This window comes from Rhinoraja longicauda, chromosome 28 (assembly GCF_053455715.1).
Source record: "Rhinoraja longicauda isolate Sanriku21f chromosome 28, sRhiLon1.1, whole genome shotgun sequence".
Taxonomy (NCBI): Eukaryota; Metazoa; Chordata; class Chondrichthyes; order Rajiformes; family Arhynchobatidae; genus Rhinoraja; species Rhinoraja longicauda.
The window spans coordinates 27,140,959-27,162,341 of NC_135980.1; the positions used below are offsets into that span (position 1 = coordinate 27,140,959).

At 46.5% G+C, this 21,383-nt stretch overlaps 1 protein-coding gene across 5 annotated transcripts in view; it reads left to right on the forward strand.

Moving 5' to 3' along the window:
• The window catches only part of LOC144607304 (phospholipid-transporting ATPase ABCA1-like), a 150,753-nt gene that overhangs the window by 25,263 nt on the left and 104,107 nt on the right, over positions 1-21,383 (forward strand). For 4 of the 5 annotated variants that reach the window (XM_078424046.1, XM_078424050.1, XM_078424048.1 and 1 more), the window contains exons 2-5: positions 2,051-2,160; positions 3,643-3,736; positions 7,936-8,077; positions 13,819-13,946. In XM_078424046.1, the coding sequence (XP_078280172.1) occupies positions 2,095-2,160; positions 3,643-3,736; positions 7,936-8,077; positions 13,819-13,946 (430 nt within the window). In that variant the 5' untranslated portion in view covers positions 2,051-2,094. The remainder of the gene's footprint in view (positions 1-2,050; positions 2,161-3,642; positions 3,737-7,935; positions 8,078-13,818; positions 13,947-21,383) is intronic. The other variant, XM_078424049.1, reaches the window with a different exon arrangement.

A 21,383-nucleotide genomic window follows, 5' to 3' on the forward strand; every position in this document is an offset into this window, starting at 1 on the left:
GTCGGTTAATTGGCTTTGATAAAATTGTAACATGGTGTGCCGGATCGTGCTAGTGTTTGCAGTTATCGCTGTGGATTCAGTGGGCCTGTTTCCACGCTGCATCTCTGAAGTCTAAAGTCTAAAGAATTGGTCAAATAACTTTTCTCTTGCTTAATGTGAAAGTGCTTTCATGATGTGAAAGAATATTTTGGCAGTTTCCAAATGTCAGCAGGAGCGAGGAAGAAGCCATTGCAAGCCGTTCTGCAAGATGTGTTCTCCCATTTCAGGAAAACAAAAGTTGTCTTAAAATGAATAGACTCCTGTTCTCTTTTTTTTTTGCCTGCAGTGCTCAGTAAACCGATTGTGACTGGCGATTTAAAACTATTTCATGGGGCAAAAAAATTCAGACAAGTTGCACTAACTCTGGGTTTTAGCATGTATAATCAACCTAATCTTTTGTGTGTATTTTTACCATTCCCTCTTACGATTGATTGTTCTGTAGAAGTAGAACAACATGGCCACAGCTACAGTTGCCGACACTGTGTTCTCAGGTCCAATGTAGGTCTTTGTCAAGAGATCTCCAGGGCTCTCAGAAACAAGACTGAAGTTTGAGGTTAGTTTAGTTTAGAGATACAGCGCGGAAACAGGCCCTTCGGCCCACTGAGTCCGCGCCGGCCAGCAATCACCTGTACACTAGTTCTATCCTGCAGACCAGGGACAATTTACAGAAGCCAATTAACCTACCATCCTGTATGTCTTTGGGATAGGCGAGGAAACCAGGGCACCCAGAGAAAACCTATGCGGTCACAGTGCAGATGACAGTGTCTTTAGTTATTCAAACTTGTAGACCACTTCCTTACACGTGGCTCTCTCTGGCAGCTTTACAGTCCCTATTTTGTACCAGTACATAAAGGAAATTCACAGGTGTAGGAAGGAGCTGCAGATGCTGGTTCAAAGCCAACATGGACACAAAATGCTGGAGCAACTCAGTGGGACAGGCAGCATCTCTGGAGAGATGAATGGATGACCTTTCGGGTCAAGACCCTCCTTCAGAATGAGAATCAGGTGAGGGGGGAGACTAGAGCTATGGAAGGGTAAGGTGTGAAAACAACAGACCAAAGCAGACTATGGTCAAGGAAATGTAGAATGATTCATTGTTAGCTGAGGGGAAGATGACAGAAGTGATTTGGCTTTTTTGCTGCCTACAGTTAATCGCCTTGCACATTCAACTTAAACTGATGAGATATACCGATCAGCCAAAACATTATGACCACTGACAGGCAAAGTGAATAACATTGATTTTCTTGTTGCAATGGCACCTGTCAAGGGGTGGGATATATTAGGCAGCAAGTGAACAGTCAGTTCGTGAAGTTGATGTGTTGGATGCAGGAGAAATGGGCAGGAGTAAAGACCTGAGCGACTTTGACAAGGGCCAAATTGTTATGGCCAGACGACCGGGTCAGAGCATCTCTAAAACGGCAAGGTTTGTGGGGCGCTCCCGGTCAGCAGTGGTGAGTACCTACCGACAGTGGTCCGAGGAGGGACAAACCACAAACCGGCGACAGGGTGTTGGGCGCCCAAGGCTCATCGATGCGCGAGGGCAGCGAAGGCTATCCCATCTGGTCCGAACCGACAGAAGGTCGACTGTGGCACAAGTCACAGAAAATGTTAATGGTGGTCACGGGAGGAATGTGTCACAATACACAGTGCATCGCACCCTGCTGCGTATGGGGCTGCACACGGAGGACCAACAGCATATTAGGCAGGTGGTCACAATGTTTTGGCTGATTGTTGTATGTGACCATTGTAGGGGTTTCCAGAAGTCTAAGGTGATCTGTATATCAAACAAATGAATGGCTATTGAACCAAATACCAGAACTGTTTAGGATCTGCAGAATTGGAACACAAGGTACTGTACTGCAGCAGGGATCAGTGCCCTTGGAGAAGAGTAAATTAAATGAAAACTAAATGCCACTGTACTCTCGGTCAGCTCCTCTTCAGGTGTATAATCTGATGTACAGTTTTGATGCAAGTCGTGTCTTGAAGTAAGCAATCTTTGTCTCTGTTCTAGCATAGGTCACCTCTGTTCCCCAATGCAAAATACTCAGGACCAACATGAGCTACTGGGTCCATCTCAGACTTCTCCTCTGGAAGAATCTCACCTACCGAAAACGACAAACTGTAAGTTAGTTGCATATCTACTCGGCTAATTTGGTTCTTGCTTTTTTGGGCCTGTTTTGAGATATCCATTTTGAAGTACGTGATCGCAGTAGAAAGGGTTTCAAGTAATGTTCATTCAATGAATGTGCTTCCCAAAGGTTTGGCCTTTGCCCACCTCCTGAGGATGTATTACTGAGGCTCTTTCAGGCGCTGATAAGGCCGCATTTGGAATATTGTGAGCAGTTTTGGGCACCATAATCTGAGGAAGGATGTGCTGACTCTGGAGGAGACTTACAAGAATGATCCCAGGGAACCTACAATGAGCGTTTGGCGGCACTGGGCCTGTACTCGCTGGAGTTTAGAAGAATGAAGCCGGTCCTCATTGACACAAACAGAATAGTGAAAGGCTTGGATAGTGTGGATGTGGAGAAGATGTTTCCATTAGTGGGAGAGTCTAGGACTAGAAGTCATAGCCTCAGAATTAAAGGACATTCTTTTAGGGAGGAGATGAGGAGAAATGTATTTAGTCAGAGGGTGGTGAATCTGTGGAACCCTTTGCCACAGAAGGCTGTGGAGGCCAAGTCAGTGAATATTTTTTAGGTGGAGATAGACAGATTCCTGATTAGCACATGTGTTAGAGGTTATGGGGAGAAGGCAGGAGAATGGGGTTGAGAGGCAAAGATAGATCAGCCATGATTAAATGGCTGTTGATTTCCTACTTTTCAATGATAGCTATTTTGCACTTTAGAGATACAGCATGGAAACCGGCTCTTCGGCCCACCAAGTCTGCGCCGACCAGCCATCACCCCTGACACTATCCTACACACGAGGGACAATAGACAATAGACAACAGGTGCAGGAGTAGGCCATTCGGCCCTTCGAGCCAGCACCGCCATTCAATGTGATCATGGCTGATCATTCTCAATCAGTACCCCGTTCCTGCCTTCTCCCCATACCCCCTGACTCTGCTATCCTTAAGAGCTCTATCTAGCTCTCTCTTGAATGCATTCAGAGACTTGGCCTCCACTACCTTCTGAGGCAGTAAATTCCACAGATTTACAACTCTCTGACTGACTAAATGGCCGACCCCTTATTCTTAAACTGTGGACAATTTACAATTTTCACCAAAGCCAATTAACCTACAAACCAGCACGTCTTTGGAGTGTGGGAGGAAACCGGAGCACCCGGAGAAAACCCACGTGGTCACTGGGAGAACGTACAAACTCCACACAGACAGTGCCCATAGTCTGGATCAGAGCTGGGTCTCTGGCGCTGTGAGGAAGTAACTCTACTGCTATGTCACTGCGCCACCCCTCATTACTATTTTCTAAAATTAGATTGTGTCATTAGCTGTCCATAATGTTGCTGCCATTGCTCTGGTATTAAACTGAACAGATTATCTCTGTGTCGGGCATATAGAAGAGGATTTTTTTTGTGACTATGTAATGTTCTGCATGCAACCAGTGTTAAAACCTGTGCAAACCTGTGCTCCTTGTTTTTCAGATTCAGCTGGTTATTGAGCTTCTGTGGCCTCTCTTTCTCTTCTTTATATTAGTCTCAGTCCGTCAGTCGCATCCACCATTTGAGCAACATGAATGTGAGTACCACACAGCTGCTTGTGAGAATGATTTCCCCCCCCCCCCCCACCGCACTTTCTTCACTTGGTTTCTCTCCTGGCTTGTAGACCCGGACTCTTATCGGAGTGCAGTTCTGCAGAGGCTAACTCTCACTTGGATACGCACTCCACACATGCTGGGTGCCCTGGGAAATGTACAAGTCGCCATTCTTGATAAATAAGCTTGTGATTTTTATTTTCATTGGGACAGTTAACCGTGGAGTAGGGGAAGAGCTTGGAAACAGGCCCCTCGGCCCAACTTGCCCACGTCAACCAACATGTCCCACCTGCCTTTAGGCATTTGGCCCATATCCCTTCAAACCTATCCTATCCACGTACCTGTCTAAATGTTTCTTAAACATTGCGATTGTACCTGCTTCAACCACCTCCTTCAGCAACTCGTTCCATGCACCCACCACCCGTTGCGTGAAAATGTTACCCCTTAGATTCCTATTAAATCTTTTCCCTTTCACCTTAAACCTATGTCCTCGATTCACCTACTCTGGGCAAGAGACTCTGTGCATCTAACCGATCTATTCCTCTCCTGATTTTATACACCTTGAAAGGTCACCACTCATCCTCCAGCCCTCCAAGGAATAGAGTCCCAGCCTACTCAACCTCTCCCTATAAGCTCAGACCCTCTAGTCCCAGTAATGGCACCTAGTGTTAAAGTGCATGTAATGTATCTCTGTTCACTGGATATATAGTGGGCAAAAGGTACAGAAGTATGAAAGCACACATTTCCAGATTCAGGGACAGTTTCTTCCCAGCATGTATCAGGCAACTGAATCATCCCACCACAACCAGAGAACAGTCCTGAACTACGATTTACTTCGTTGGAGACCCTTGGACTCTCTTTGATTGGACTTTATATTGCACTAAACATTATTCATGTTACTCCCTTTATCACTTATCTGCACACTGTGGACGGCTCGAATGCAATCACTTGTTTTTTCCACTGACTGGCCAGCACATAACATAAGCTTTTCACTTTAGATAGTTCCTCTGTCCCTCTCTTCCCCTCCCCCAATCCCAGAGCTCCCTCTATCTTCCCGTCTCCACCTATATCCTTCCTTTGTCCCGCCCCCCTGACATCAGTCTGAAGAAGGGTCCCGACCCGAAACGTCACCCATTCCTTCTCTCCTGAGGTGCTGCCTGACCCGCTGAGTTACTCCAGCATTTTGTGAATAAATACCTTCGATTTGTACCAGCATCTGCAGTTATTTTCTTGTATTCACTGTACCTCGGGCTGCAGCATCGGTACTTGCTTTGCAAAGCCAGTGACGTTGGTGTGGCCTGCCAGTGGACAGCCACACTGACTAGTGTTGCCCATAGCAATGGGACTTAACGGCGTGAGATAAGTTGATTTCGAGCAAGAGCACTCTGCCTCACAGATGCCTTTGGCTGTCAGCCAGGGACTGAGGACAAGTATCACTCTGTGTTGTACATTTCCAGCAAAAAGTGAAGGTTGCCTTGTGAACCAAGCTTTTCTCTCTGCTGACCTTTATTCCAGTTGAACATCTTCACTTGTAATTCATTTGGCACTATTCTAAACTTAAAAGGAATCTGTTTTTACTTTATCTTGGCACGATGCGGCCATTTAATCGGCCTGAGCCAACAATCTGATTCCTTCTTATTTTGTTTTGGTTAAAAGTGTATATTTGGCTTTAGTGTTTGAGTTTAGAGATACAGTGCAGAAACAGACCCTTTGATCCACTGAGTCTGGGCAAACCATTATCATCCCCACACACCAGTCTGAAGAAGGGTCTCGACCCAAAACGTCACCCATTCCTTCCCTCCAGAGATGCTGCCCGTCCTGCTGAGTTACTCCAGCTCTTTGTGTCTATCCCCGTACACCAGCACTATCCTACACACCAGGGACGATTTACAATTTTTTACAGAATCCAAGTAACTTACAAACCACCACGTCTTTGGAGTGTGGGAGGAAACCGGAGCACCCGGAGAAAACCCACGTGGTCACAGGGAGAACGTACAGACAGCACCCATGGTCAGGATCGTGCCCGGGTCTCTGGTGCCGTAAGGCGGAAACTCTACCGCTGCGCCACTGTGCCGCCCAAAAATTGCCTTTTAAAAAATAAATGTTATCATAAGAGTATTTGGTAAGGGAAGCAGCATTTTCTTCATGCAACTTTGATTGGAGTGGAGCACAGTATCTGCATCTAATGGCGGCACAGCAGTGCAGTGGGTGGAGCTGCTGCCGTTCAGCGCCAGAGACCAGATTCCATCCTGACCACGGGTGCCGCCTGTGTGAAGTTTGCACGCCCTCCCTGCGAACGCATGGGTTTCTTCCGGCTGCTCCGGTCTTCTCTCGTATCCTAAAGACGTGCTGGATTGTAAGTTAATCGGCCTCTCTGAATTGCCCCTCGTGTGTAGAGGGCGGATACGAAAGTGGGATAGCCTAGAAATAGTGTGGGCGGGCGATCGATGGTCGGCGTGGACTCGGTGGGCAGAAGGGCATGTGCGCACGCTGTGTGTCTAAACAGTTCAGCTCCAGATCTGGAGAAGTTGTGTTTGCTCTCCTTCGAGCGAAGCAGAGCGAGGAGAGATTCCTTGGAGGCGCACAACACCTGACTGGTTTCATTAACATAAATAGAGGGAAGTTGTTCCCAGCAGTGCAGGATTCTGGGGGGAAAAGGGGGCAGAGGTTTTGTGTCTGTGGCAAACGTTGCAGAGGAATCTTCTTCACACAGAGGGCAGTGATGATCTGGGCCTCATTGCCTGCAAGGATGGCTGAAATGGAACAAATCTGATCTTAAAAGATGGTCATAGAGTGATACAGTGTGGAAACAGGCCCTTCACCCCAACTTGCACACACCGGCCAACATGTCCTAGCTACACTAGTCCCACCTGCCTGCATTTGGTCCATATCCCTCCAAACATGTCCTATCAATGTACCTGTCTAACTGCTCCTTAAACGTTGGGATAGCCCCTGCCTCAACTACCTCCTCTGGCAGCTTGTTCCATACACCCAACACCCTTTGTGTGAAAAAGTTACCCCTCAGATTCCTATTAAACCTTTTCCCCTTCACCTTGAACCTATGCCCTCTGGTCCTCAATTAACCTACTCTGGGCTAGACTCTGGTGCATCTACCCGATCTATTCCTCGTGTGATCTTATACACCTTTATAAGATCATCCCTCATCCTCCTGTGCTCCAAGCGCTGGAGTCCCGGCCTATTCAAGCTCTGCCTATAGCTCAGACCCTCTAGTCCTGGCAACATCCTCGTAACATGGTCTTAAAGAAAAATAATTTTCAGTACTAAGGGAAAAAATCAGGGGAAATTCAGCTAACAGGATTGATCCCTTAAGGGCAGACGTATGTGTGGTGGGCAGACTGATCACTGTATGCCTTGTCATTCTTTTATGGAATGGAGATTCTGCCTTCAAGGAAAATGCATGGGATGGGTAGGAAATGAAACTGCAGATGCTGGTTATAATCGGAGGTAGACACAAAATGGTCAGTCTGAAGAAGGGTCTCGACCCGAAGATTCACCCATTCCTTCTCTCCAGAGATGCTGCCTGACCCGCTGAGTTACTCCAACATTTTGTTTCTACCTTGCATGGAATGGGTTTCCACTTCCAGGCACCAGTGTACTTGGGGAAATACAAGAAAAAGCTGCTCGATTTCTCTGCTTATTCCTGTGAGCCGCTTAATAGTCAACTGTTTCTTCATGTCAACAGTTAAACCTGCCAAATCATGCAAAACATAGTGTTGTATTCACACTGTGTTTAAAGCTAGATGTTAATTGCATTTATGTGTAGGAAGGAACCGCGGATGCTGGTTTAAACCAAAGATAGACACAAAAATGCTGGAGTAACTCAGCGGGACAGGCAGCATCTCTGGAGAGAAGGAATGGGTAACATTTCGGGTCGAGACCCTACTTCAGACAGGGTAAAGACCCAGTCTGAGGAAGGGTCCGGAGCTAGACTCAACACGTCACCCGTTCCTTCTCTCCTGAGATGCTGCCTGTCCCGCTGAGTTACTCCAGCATTTTATATTAATTGCATTTACCTTTTTTTTTTTTATCACCCCCCCCCCCCCCCATCCAAGTTAACTTGCAATGTATGTTTGAAATAGAAAACCTTATCTCCGTCAGGTTGAATAGAAAAGGTAGAAATGGTTTTTATGTGTTTTGACAGTATTCTTGTTTCTCTTGATAGGCCATTTTCCAAACAAAGCGCTCCCTTCAGCAGGAACACTGCCATGGATACAGGGGATCATCTGTAACGTTAATAACCCTTGCTTCCAGCACGCCACGCCAGGGGAAACGCCAGGGATCGTGGGCAATTTCAACCAGTCTATGTAAGCATTGATAATGTGTTCCGTTCTGACAAATTACCTGTGCCTGACCCGTGCAGAATAGCAATCGAGGAACGCTGAGCCTAGGGTTGCCAACTGTCCCCTATTAGCCGGGCAAAATTTTGGGCGAAATTGGTTTGTCCTGTATGGGACAGCCCTTGTCCTGTATTAGGCCCGGACAGCGCTGTAGGCCCGGACCCTGTAGCCCGGGGGCCGTAGCAGTCCCGTACAGTATAGGTAGACACACAATGCTGGAGTAATTCAGCAGGTCATGCAGCATCTCGGGAGAGAAGGAATGGGTGACATTTAGGGTCGAGACCCTGGAGAGTCGAGTCTGAACAAGGGTCTCTGCCCGAAAGGTCCCCCATTCCTTCTCCCCCGAGATGCTGCATGGATCAGTCTGAAGGAGGGTCTCGACCCGAAACGCCACTCATTCCTTCTCTCCCGAGATGCTGCCTGTCCCGCTGAGTTACTCCAGCATTGTGTGTCTGCCTTCAATTTTAACCAGCATCTGCAATTTTTTTCCTATACTGGACAGTGTAGGCCCCGGTGCCGCCTAACGGAGGTTGCGTAGCAACCCGCCTCCCGTCCCTGGCGGCCGCCCTTGGTGGAGCGGGAGCACATGGCCGCTGGCTGGGGTTACGTGGGGCGCGGGGCGGTGACGTCACCTTGTCCCGTACTTGGGAGTGAGATAGTTGGCAACCCTAGCTGAGCCACACAACCAAATGAGGCCCGTGTATGTGGGAGGAGGTTGTGATCAAATAATGCACAGGTCTTGTTAAATTGATCTGGGTGTCAAGGATTATGGGGAGAAGGCAGGAGAATGGGGTTGAGAGGGAAAGATAGATCAGCCGTGATTGAATGGAGGAGTGGACTCGATGGGCCGAATGGCCTAGTTCTGCTCCAATAACACAAGATCTCTAAGCACTTCGTCCGGTTTAAAATATGAGATGCATTCTAGCAGTTGGAAAGAAAAGAGTTGTGAGACTGACTGATATCCATCATCAGGGTTTGAATTAATGTGAGAAGGTGGCACTGACTTGGCACACAGTACAGTTACTCTTAGAGATTATTTAGTTTAATGTAGTATCCAAGGAGACATTGAAGAAATTGCAGAGCCAAGAGTTTCAAGGCCAAAGGAAGGAAGTGTTATCCAGTGGTGGGGGTACAGAGAGTGTGTTAGTTTAGTTTATTGTCACGTGTACCGAGGTACAGTGAAAAGCTTTTTTGTTGCGTGCAATCCAGTGGGAAAATACTTTCCATGATTACAGTCGAGCCGTCCATGGTGGACAGATATAGGATAAAGGGAATAGCATTTAGTGCAAGGTAAAGTCTGATAAATCCGAGAGTCTCCAATGAGGTAGATGGCGGGTCAGGACCATTCTTTAGTTGGCGATAGGATGATTCAGTTGCCTGATAACTGTTAGGAAGAATCTGTCCCTGAATCTGAAGGTGGACACAAAATGCTGGAGTAACTCAGCAGGTCGGGCAGCATCCCAGGAGAAGAGGTATAGGTGACGCTACAATAGACTAAAAGAAAATCTATGTGCAACTGTGTTGTGCCTTTGGGAAGATTTCCACCCCATCTAGGCTTACTCCACGAGGCTTGGATAGAGTGGACGTGGAGAAGATGTTTTCACTAGTGGGAGAGTAAGGACTAGAGGTCACAGCCTCAGAATTAAAGGATGTTCTTTTAGGAAGGAAATGAGGAGGAATTTCTTTTGTCAGAGGGTGGTGAATGTGTGGAATTCTTTGCCACGGAAGGCTGTGGAGGCAAAGTCAGTGGATGTATTTAAGGCAGAGATGGAGAGATTCGTGATTAGTACGGGTGTCAAGGGTTATGGGGTTTGGAGGGAGAGATAGATCAGCCATGATTGGTGGAGTAGACTTGATGGGCCGAATGGCCTAATTCTACTCCTATCACTTATGGTCTTATGATCTTATGACTTTTAACTTAGCCAAGAGTTAGCATGAAAGTAAATTAAAAATGGAATAGAAATGTTTAATCTATGATATTACAGAAACTGAATTAATACAGTATTATCAATTTGTGAAATCAGCTTTTAGATAAAACAGTGGAGGTGGAAATTGTTGAATCATTAACAAATTAATTGTTTTATTGTGTTGAGGATTTTGAGAGTCATATGATTTTTAGATCTGCTGTATGGCCTAAATTGTCCATAACATTTTAATCAGCGTTATATGCTTTACTTTTTTGCTCCGGTATGCGTTTCAAATCTATGACCACCTCAATATAAACATGAGATTTATTGGACAGCTTGTCCATGGTTTATCGTTGAGATTTCTATCATTGTTGGCATGGAAACCTGGATCAGCAGTGGAGAAATCTGGAACCGTTCTCACCACAAGGTCCTAAAGAAAGGACACAGATCCTCCCCTGAATATGCCAGGGTTACATAGAAACACAGAAAATAGGTGCAGGAGGAGGCCATTCGGCCCTTCGAGCCAGCACCGCCATTCATTGTGATCATGGCTGATCATCCACAATCAATAACCTGTGCCTGCCTTCTCCCCATATCCCTTGATTCCGCTAGCCCCTAGAGCTCTATCTAACTCTCTTTTAAATTCATCCAGTGAATTGGCCTCCACTGCCCTCTGTGGCAGAGAATTCCACAAATTCACAACTCTCTGAGTGAAAAAGTTTTTTCTCACCTCAGTTTTAAATGGCCTCCCCTTTATTCTTAGACTGTGGCCCCTGGTTCTGGACTCCCCCCAACATTCAGACCATTTTTTCTGCATCTAGCCTTTTCAAGTCATTTTATGAAGAAGTCTGAAGAAGGGTCTTGACCCGAAACGTCACCCATTCCTTCTCTCCAGTGATGCTGCCTGTCCCGCTGAGTTACTCCAGCTTTTTGTGTCTACCTTCGGTATAAACCAGCATCTGCAGTTCCTTCCTACACATTTCTTCTGCTCCTGTGATAGACACAAAGTGCTGGAGTAACTCAGCGGGCCGGGCAGCATCTCTGGGGGAAAAAGGTAATGGGTGACATTTCGGGTCGGGACCCTTCTTGTTCCAGTGTGTAGAAGGGACCCGACCCGAAGCGCCACCCATTCCTTTTTCTCCAGGGATGCTGCCTGTCCCGCTGAGTTACCCCAGCACTTTGTGTCCGTCTTCGGTATAAACCAGCATCCGCAGTTCCTACACATTCTGTTCCTGTGAGCTGTTTGTAACTCGGACTCTTTGCAAGTCTCGAAAGCAGCCGCAAACTGAGTTGTAGAAGATGCCAGCAGCTGGCAAACTTGTCCTAACAGCCTCCCTAACACTTGCTCGCATGTGCGGTCTGTACATAAATCGGGAGTTCGTAAGCCAGGAGGGCCTGTATTAATTTACCACCACCACCCTCACCCCCTTCATCAGCCTTTGTTACCCTTGATCCTTTCCCCCACCCACCCACCCACCCACACATTTTGTCAGTGGTGCAACAGCAGAGAGTAACATCCACCACTGCTGGAGTTACTCTAGCCAGGGTGAAGGATGCTGTGTCCTCTGGACAGATGCCACCAAAGCAAAGCTCCTGAGAGAGCATATCTGTGCCGTGACAGAACGAGGCAGGAGCCACTCTGATTTAATTACTGCTCTGTGCTAGGTTAGCAAATCTCAAAGGAGGGAACACTGGGACTTGATGGTGAGCGGTCAAAAGGAATAGGAGCAGAATTAGGCCACATGGCCCATCAAGTCTACTCTGCTGTTCAATCATGGCTGATCTATTCTCTCCCTCCTGACCCCATTCTCCTGCCTTCTCCCCATAACCTCTGACACCCGTACTAATCAAGAATATATCTATCTCTGCCTTAAAAACATCCACTCATTTGGTCTCCGCAGCCTTCTGTGGAAAAATAATTCTACAGATTCACCACCCTCTGACTAAAGAAATTTCCCCTCATCTCCTTCCAAAAAGAGCGTCCTTTAATTTTGACGCTATGACCTCTAGTTCTAGACTCTCCCACTAATGAAAAACTCTCCACATCCACTCTCCCGCTAATAGATCCTCTCCACATCCACTCTATCCAAGCCTTTACTATTCGGTATGTGTCATGCGGTCCCTCCTCATTCCTGTGAACTCCAGTGAGTGCAGGCTCAGTGCCGACAAACGCTCATCATAGTTTAATGAGCCGAATGGCCTACTTCTACTCATTCCTGTCATGATCCTGGTTTTGGGGGTGTAAACCGGTCCGTCAGACCTTGATCGTTACCCTTGCATATCTTTTCAATGGTTGTAGAAAGGATATCTGTTGAAGCGCGGTTCCTGAACACGTGCTTAGTTAGTGGGATGATGTTCACGGTTATACTCCACACGTGAATGGGCACTCGAGTAAAATAACTGCAGTGCGCTCTGTCCTCAAAGTAGGGGAGGTACATTTGCGGAGGCCCTCACTTGTGTCGCCTCGGTACCCCGCAGTTCTGCCCTTGCTCCCCCTCCCCCGAGTCGCAACAGAGACAGAATCCCCCTAGTCCTTGCCTTCCACCCCATCAGCAATTGCACACAACTTATAATCCTCCAAAATGTCCGCCACCTCCAATGGGATCCCCTCACTAGCCACATTTTCCCATCTCCACCCCTTTCCGCCTTCTGCAGAGACCGTTCCCTCCGCAACTCCCTGGTTAACTCATCCCTTCCCACCCAAACCACCCCCTCCCCAGGTACCTTCCCCTGCAACCGCAGAAGATGCAACACCCCTCGACTCGGTCCAGGGACCCCGACAGTCTTTTCGGGTTAGGCAGAGGTTCGCGTGCACCTCCTCCATCCTCATCTACTGTGTCCGTTGTTCAAGATGTGGACTCTTATACATCGGCGAGACCAAACGCAGACTGGGCGATGGTTTCGCGGAACACCTTCGCCCAGCCCGCCTGATCTCCCGGTTGCTGGACACTTTAATTCCCCTTCCCATTCCTACACAGACCTTTCTGCCCTCGGTCTCCTCCGTTGTCAGAATGAGGCTAAACGCAAATTGGAGGAACAGCATCTCATATTTCGCTTGGGCAGCTTACAGCCCAGTGGTGTGAATATTGACTTCAATCACTTCAGGTAGCCCTGGCATTCCCTCTCGCTCCATCCCTCCCTCTCATTTTCACCTTACAAACAGCTGACGATGACCTGTTTCCTTTATCACCGTTATTTTTTTGCATATCTTTCATTCATTGTTCTTTATCTCTCCACATCACCGTCTGTATCTCTTGTTTTCCTTATCCCTAACCAGTCTGAAGAAGGGTTTCGACCCGAAACATCACCCACTCCTTCTCTCCAGTGATGCTGCCTGTCCCGCTGAGTTACTCCAGCCTTTTGTATCTATCTTCACATTTAAACACTAGCAGGTTCCCTTGCATGTCGGAGGAGATGCACAGAGTCTCTTGCCCACACTAGGGGAATTCAGATTTGGGAATTGAGGGCATAAACATAAGATGAAGTGAGGAAAGATTTAATGGGAATCTGAGGGGTAACTTTTTTCACACGAAGCGTGGTGGGTATACGGAATGAGCTAGCAGAGGAGGCCATTGAGGCAGGGACTAGTGCAACGTTTAAGAAACAATTGAACAGGTACGTGGGTAGGACAGGTTTGGAGGGATACGGACCAAACACAGGCTGCTGGGACGAGTGTAGATGGGACATGTTGGTCAGTGCGGGCAAGTTGGGCTGAAGGGCCTGCTTTCACACTTTATTACTGCATGAGACTTTGCATCTGGCCCACTTAATGATGGATACATTTCTGATGTTGTTGTGCAGTGTTTCCCGCTTGTTCTCGGATGCTCAGAAGGTCCTGCATCATGCCAACCAGGACCACACCCTGCAAAGTTTCCATCAACTCATCAGTACGTTGCAAAAGCTGGACAAAAATAGCCTTCCAATGGCAGGTATGGGGGCCAACCATTTGACCTAACGTAAAAACATTGAGTTATTTCCCCGGTGGGTTCCATACGTTCATTATCCAAGGGTGTTATTGACCGCCTCAAAGTTGCATCTTCTGCTTTAATAATGAAGTTGCATAAAACCAACTCTTATGATGATACACCATGCGGGCACCACAATGGCGCAGTGGTAGAGTCGCGGCCTTACAGCACTTGCAGCGCCGGAGACCCGGGTTCGATCCCAACTACGGGTGCTGTCTGTACGGAGTTTGTACTTTCTCCCCGTGACCGCGTGGGTTTACTCTGAGATCTTTGGTTTCTTCCCGCACTCTAAAGATGTACAGGTTTGTACAGGTTTGTAAGTTAATTGGCTTGGGTTTGTACACTTGGTGTAAGTGTGAATTGTCCCTAGTGTGTTGGTTTGTGTTAATGTGTGGGGATCACTGGTCGGTACGGACTCCGTGGGCTGAAGGGCATCTTTCTGCACTGTATCAATGAACTAAACCAGCCTAGAAACTTGGTATTTGTAACACTGTTTTTAACTGCGCCCTTTCTTCCTGGATTTGAACTCTGCTGCAACCATTTTTGGGATGAATTGCTCTGTCAGAGAAATCCAGTTGGACATCACCATGCAACTGTACAAGTTGTTGGTGAGACCACACCTGCAATTGTGCGTGTAGTTCTGGTTGCCCAGGCATGGGGAGAATGTCAGTCAGCTGGAAAGGGTGTAAAAAATACTTGAGGATGGTACTAGGACTGGAGGGCTTGAGTTATATGGAGAGGCAGATACAGCAACATCATATAAAAGACATTTGGACAGGTAAATGAAAAGAAAAAGTTATGGAACTAAGTGGGATAGACAGTCTCCTTATCTCCGTGTCTCCCTCTTCCCTGGTTCTCAGTCTGAAGAAGGGTCTCGACCCGAAACGTCACCCATTCCTTCTCTCCAGAGATGCTGCCTGTCCCGCTGAGTTACTCCAGCTTTTTGTGTCTATCTTAAGTTGGATAGACATCTTGGTTGGTGTGAAGTGCGTGTTTCATTTCGACATCCTCTTACCTAATTGCTGATCCAACACCAAGTCCCGGTTGATCCTATAGCCCCAGGGTCTTTATTTATTTTGTTCTTGATAGAAAAAGAAAGGCTTATGGGGAGAAGGCAGGAGAATGGGGTTGAGAGGAAAGATAGAGCAGCCATGATGAAATGGTGGAGTAGGTGGAATGGTGGAAATGATGGGCCGAATGAATTCTGCTCCTCTGACCTATGAACGTATTCAACTGGGGGTCAGACCCAATGATGTCTACTGTCAGCTGCAGATGGCTGATCTTTGGGCAAGTTGAGGAGCAGTTCTACCACTCACGCCACTCCACCATACTTGCACCCCTCGGTTCAAGCTTAAAATCAATTTGTGTGACGCCATGTTTTTCTTCATTGTTTTTCTTGAGGGGTGGAGGGAAAGAATGGAATTAATCCTGTGGTACAATCGGTGCTGGCTCGAAGGGCCGAATGGCCCACTCCTGCACCTATTTTCTATGTTTCTAAGCTCCACACTGCCACAGCAGCAGGTTCAAACAGCATTCATACCTCTGTTGACTGAATGAAAACTAAACAGCAAATGGTGGAATTGCTGGAGTAACTCAGCAGGTCTGACTGTGCCTGTCGAGGCCAGAACGATGTTAATGTTACATGTGAACTGAATAGAACCTGCGCGAGACAACCACTTATGAGGTGTTTTGCGCAGTAATCATCCAGAAGTAATCAACCAGAATAATAGTGAATCATATATTTATCATCGTTTTTTAAATTTAGGGAACTGCAGAGGAGAGAAAGCAATTAAAGGAGAGGCCTGTGACTGGGTGGCACGGCAATAAAGATAGAATGATATAAGGGGAGCTTGTGGGTGGCAAGAAAGAGGAAACGGACAAAAGGTGGATTGAAAAAAATGTAAACAATGTTGTTGTCTGAAGAAATGTCCTGACCAGAAACGTCGCCCATCATTTTTTTTTCTCCAGAGATGCTGCCTGACCTGCTGAGTTACTCTAGCACTTTGTGTCTACCCTTGTTGTTTTCCAATGTTGTTTTGGAAACCTGATTTACTTGTACCGGTTTTGACTTGGCACAATGTACACCTTGCTTCTGATGGAACCTCCCCTGTACTGAGAAGATAAAATGCAAATTGCATGACCTCTTTTCAGAACGTTTATAAAAATGTAATCCCAAGCTTCCAGTCGCATGTCAATGGCATTCTCTCCCACTCCAACTGTGACATCGACCTCCCATTCCACTTCAGTGTTAACTGAAAGAATAGCATTTTTACTCTTGACTTTTGGGCGGTCACGGTGGCGCAGCGGTAGAGTTGCTGCCTTACGGCGAATGCAGCGCCGGAGACTCAGGTTCGATCCCGACTACGGGTACCGTCTGTACGGAGTTAGCACGTTCTCCCCGTGACCTGCGTGGGTTTTCTCCAAGATCTTCGGTTTCCTCCCACACTCCAAAGACGTACAGGTATGTAGGTTAATTGGCCTGGTAAATGTAAAAATTGGCCCTAGTGTGTGTAGGATAGTGTTAATATGCGGGGATCGCTGGTCGGCGCGGACCCGGTGGGCCGAAGAGCCTGTTTCCGTGCTGTATCTCTAAAACTAAAACTAAATAAAAACAAAAACTAAAACTTTTCTCATTTATAATCTATAGCCTTGCAAACTCAATGTTGAGCATGAAATTACAGATACTATTTCTACTATTCCACTCGCCCCTCCCCTAGGCTCAATTTCTTTCCTGTTATTTCCCCGTGACCTTTCTGCTTTGTTTAGCACCATTATTCCTATTGTGTAAGTTCACTGCCCTCTAATGCTTCATGAACTGTGTCATTTATTCTTTGTGCTGTTGCTGCTGCTTCAGATTCTATTTTTCCACGCTTCTTAAAACTGGAATCTCTGACTTTTCAACTCCTGGTGAAAGGCCATTGATTAGAAGCATTAACATCAGTCTGAAGAAGGGTCTCGACCCGAAACGTCACCCATTCCTTCTCTCCTGTGATGCTGCCTGACCCGCTGAGTTTCTCCAGCATATTGTGAAATAAATACCTTCGATTTGTACCAGCATCTGCAGTTATTTTCTTACAGAAACATTAACATTGTTCATTTCTCCACCGATGGATCTTGGTGCCACGAATACTCTTTGATTTAATTTTTCATCTGTAGTATATCCATGCTTAGATTTAGTTTAGAGACACAGCGTGGAAACAGGCCCTTCGTCCTACTGAGTCCACGACGACCATCCGTTCACGCTAGCTCTCCATTACCCCACTTTCTCACTCTCTACACACTTTGCAGAGGCCAATTAACCTACAAACCTGCACGTCTTTAGGATGTGGGAGGAATTTGGAGTGCCTGGAGAAAACCCACATGGTCGCAGGGAGAACGTGAAAACTCTGCAGAGGCAGCACCCTAGGTCAGGATCAAGCCTGGGTCTCTGGTGCTGTGAGGCATCGACTCTACCCGCCACGCCACTCGGCTGCCACATTCCATTTTAGCAGTATATGGGGTAAAATGACTGGAGACGTATTTTGCAGAAGGTGTAACCAGAAGGAATATATTCATCCCTTCATCGTCCTTTAGTTCAATCTGCAGGTTAATTTTGTTGGCTGGTATTAAACTTGTTACTCCAGAACCAGGGGCCACAGTTTAAGAATAAGGGGTAGGCCATTTAGAACGGAGATGAGGAAAAACTTTTTCAGTCAGAGAGTTGTAAACCTGTGGAATTCTCTGCCTCAGAAGGCAGTGGAGGCCAATTCACTGGATGCATGCAAGAGAGAGCTAGATGGAGCTCTTAAGGATAGTGGAGTCAGGGGGTATGGGGAGAAGGCAGGGACGGGGTACTGATTGAGAATGATCAGCCATGATCACATTGAATGGCGGTGCTGGCTCGAAGGGCCGAAGGGCCGAATGGCCTCCTGCACCTATTGTCTAAATGGAGCAATACTGAATGTGGGGGTTTAGTTTCCTTCTCTGTCTCAAAATAGTGGGGCATGTGAAACATTTGGGATGATTCTCTTGTAATCCAGTAGGATTGTAACTTAAAGCATCAGTACACACAAAACATCTTGGGGATTTGTGTTCACAGCCTTAAGTGCATGACGATCAGAAGCAATTTTAGATTTTGCTATTTGATGATAAATGCATCTGTGAATTTTGATTTAGTTTTGAGAGTTCCAAATACCCTTGTTGAATTTGCTCCGTTGACATGTTAACATCGTAGATGGACACAAAATGCTGGAGTAACTCAGCGGGACAGGCAGCATCACTGGAGTGAGTGAAGGAACGGGTGACGTTTCGGGTCGAGACCCTCCTTCAGACTGAGAGTCAGGGGAGAGGGAGACATAGAGATATGGAAGGGTAAGGTGTGAAAACACAGATCAAAGGGGACGATGATCCAAGGAAATGTAGAAGGGCTCATTGTTAGCTGAGGGGAAGGTGACAACGAGGCACGCAATCATTAACATTTAATCAGGGGGACAATGAAACTAGTCGGAGAACTAGAATGGGGGAGGGATGGAGAGAGAGGGAAAGCAAGTGTTATTTGACGTTAGAGAAATCAATATTCATACTGCTGGGTTGGAAGGATAGTTTGCTGTTCAGTATTTTATTCTTTCTCGGGACAGGGAATGTATGTCCATGATTTGCAGCATTCTAGAATTCACAGTTGGCACTAACTATCAGTTACCTAACCTGTCTTGACTCTTTTTCTGGCTGATCCACATTTTGAGCGTTGGCCTCTTATGTAATGATGCAGGGAAATATACTGGCAGAGGAAGTATTGGTGTTCCGGTGTTTAGCTAAGTCACTGTGAGATGATGTCAGTACTTGCAGAGCTGGACTCAATCCAGTAAAATTAGAGATCGATAAGTGAAAACCAGACTCTACTCTCAGCTTATTGGCCCCAGTCTGACGTTCCACTGAGATAATGTCATTTTTCAAAACCTGCGAGGCAGCTCTGTTAAAATGTCAAATGATATAATTTGCTGTTCTTATCTGTGTAGGCCTTTATGCAGTGCAGGTTGTGGTTTGTGGCCCTATTTATGCAGGACCTCCCCATCTCCAAACATTCAACGAACCTCATGAAATGGATAATGAATCACTTTGAAGTGCAGACATTTTCATGTGGGCTGAGAGAGCAGCTTTCAGTGCCAACAATCTTCAGCAAATATTCAGCAATCGTGCGCAATTTTAAATACTTTAGGTCCAATTCTTCCAAGTGGTTGAAATGATGGCGCTGCCTCATCAGCTCTCCCCGCCACAGAGCAGTCTCTGTCGATTGTAGGTCTGAAGATGTTTCAGTCTGAAGAAGGGTCTCGACCCGAAACGTCACCCATTCCTTCTCTCCTGAGATGCTGCCTGACCTGCTGAGTTACTCCAGCATTTTGTGAATAAATACCTTCGATTGTAGGTTTGATTGAACGTTGGATAGGTCTAACCAGCTCTTAGAGAGTTGACATGGACTTAATGTTCTGAATAGTCTCTCACCATGCCCCACACTCTTTCAGTAAGATTAGAATGCGGGTTAGTCGTGGATAATAGACTCTTGTATTTTGAGAATTTAGAATTTAGCACTTGGTTCTAGGTAGTTCCACAACCAGTCAAGTACCTTTTGACGTCTATTCCCTGTTGAACATGGGGAAACGCGGCAGTCAACTTTTACACCAGGTCCTGTAAATAGATCTAAAATGCATTCATGGTTTAGCTAGTGGTAATTAAGGGGTGAACTTTGACCTTGAAGGATAGGTGTGGCATCCTCCTCATCTCATGGGAGTCTCTGTCCGTGACCATTCAAAAATGCGAAGGCAATACAGGCTCCTCAACTTACGATGGGGGTTACGCTCCGAGAAACCCACCGGAAACCGAAAATACCGCAAGTCGAAATGCATTTAATACACCTGGTCACGTGGCCGGAAGCAAGCGGCGGCTCGCTACGGGAGCTGCCGTTTCAAAACATCGTTAGTCGGCGAGCATCTGTACTCTGATTTCCTCCCACATCTCAAAAACTTGCAGGTTAATTGGCCTCCGTCAATTGTAAATTGTCCCTAGTGTGTGCAGGTCTGTGCCAGTGTAAGGGGCTAGTCGCAGTAGGCTCGGTGGGCCGAAGGGCCTGTTTCCACGCTGCATCTCAAGTCCAAATAAGCAATCAATGATGTTCTGAGACTTGGCCCTTGAATATAGTGTGAGTGCTGCAATGTAATGGGTAAATCTCTCTCTCTCTCTCCCCCTTGCTGAACTGCTGTGCCTGCATAAATCCACCTACTCTTTGTAAGTCTCTTACATCATTCAAACAATTTCTTTGAAATGAAAACCTGCTACTTCAGTAAATGTCAATAGACAATAGACAATAGGTGCAGGAGGAGGCCATTCGGCACTTCGAGCCAGCACCACCATTCAATGTGAGCATGGCTGATCATTCTCAATCAGTACCCCGTTCCTGCCTTCTCCCCATACCCCCTGACTCCACTATCCTTAAGAGCTCTATCTAGCTCTCTGTTGAATGCATTCAGAGAATTGGCCTCCACTGCCTTCTGAGGCAGAGAATTCCACAGATTTACAACTCTCTGAGAGAATTTGTTTTTCCTCATCTCTGTTCTAAATGGCCTACCCCTTATTCTTAAACTGTGGCCCCAGGTTCTGGACTCCCCCAACATTGGGTACATGTTTCCTGCCTCTAACGTGTCCAACTCCTTAATAATCTTATATGTTTCGATAAGATCCCCTCTCATCCTTCTAAATTCCAGTGTATACAAGCCTAGTCGCACCAGTCTTTCAACATATGACAGTCCCGCCATTCCGGGAATTAAATGTCTCCTGATTTTGTACTTAAGTTGGATTTCTGTGAAACAAAACTTTATACAGAACTGTAATAACAGAAGCAAACTGTGTGTTTAATTACGTGACAGTGGAGTTTAAATACAATTTCTTGATGCTGTCGATTAGGATTGAGTCATTTTGCTGACCAATCTGTCTTTATTCCGTAACTTATCATATCATATCATATATATACAGCCGGAAACAGGCCTTTTCGGCCCTCCAAGTCCGTGCCGCCCAGTGATCCCCGCACATTAACACTATCCTACACCCACTAGGGACAATTTTCACATTTACCCAGCCAATTAACCTACATACCTGTACGTCTTTGGAGTGTGGGAGGAAACCGAAGATCTCGGAGAAAACCCACGCAGGTCACGGGGAGAACGTACAAACTCCTTACAGTGCAGCACCCGTAGTCAGGATCGAACCTGAGTCTCCGGCGCTGCATTCGCTGTAAAGCAGCAACTCTACCGCTGCGCTACCGTGCCGCCCTAGGGAAATTTTTAGAATGTAAATTGGAAACCAAGATCAGATCATTTAAAAAAAAAATAGCAATCTATTTTTCCACTCCTGCCTTATTTCAGGCAATTATCA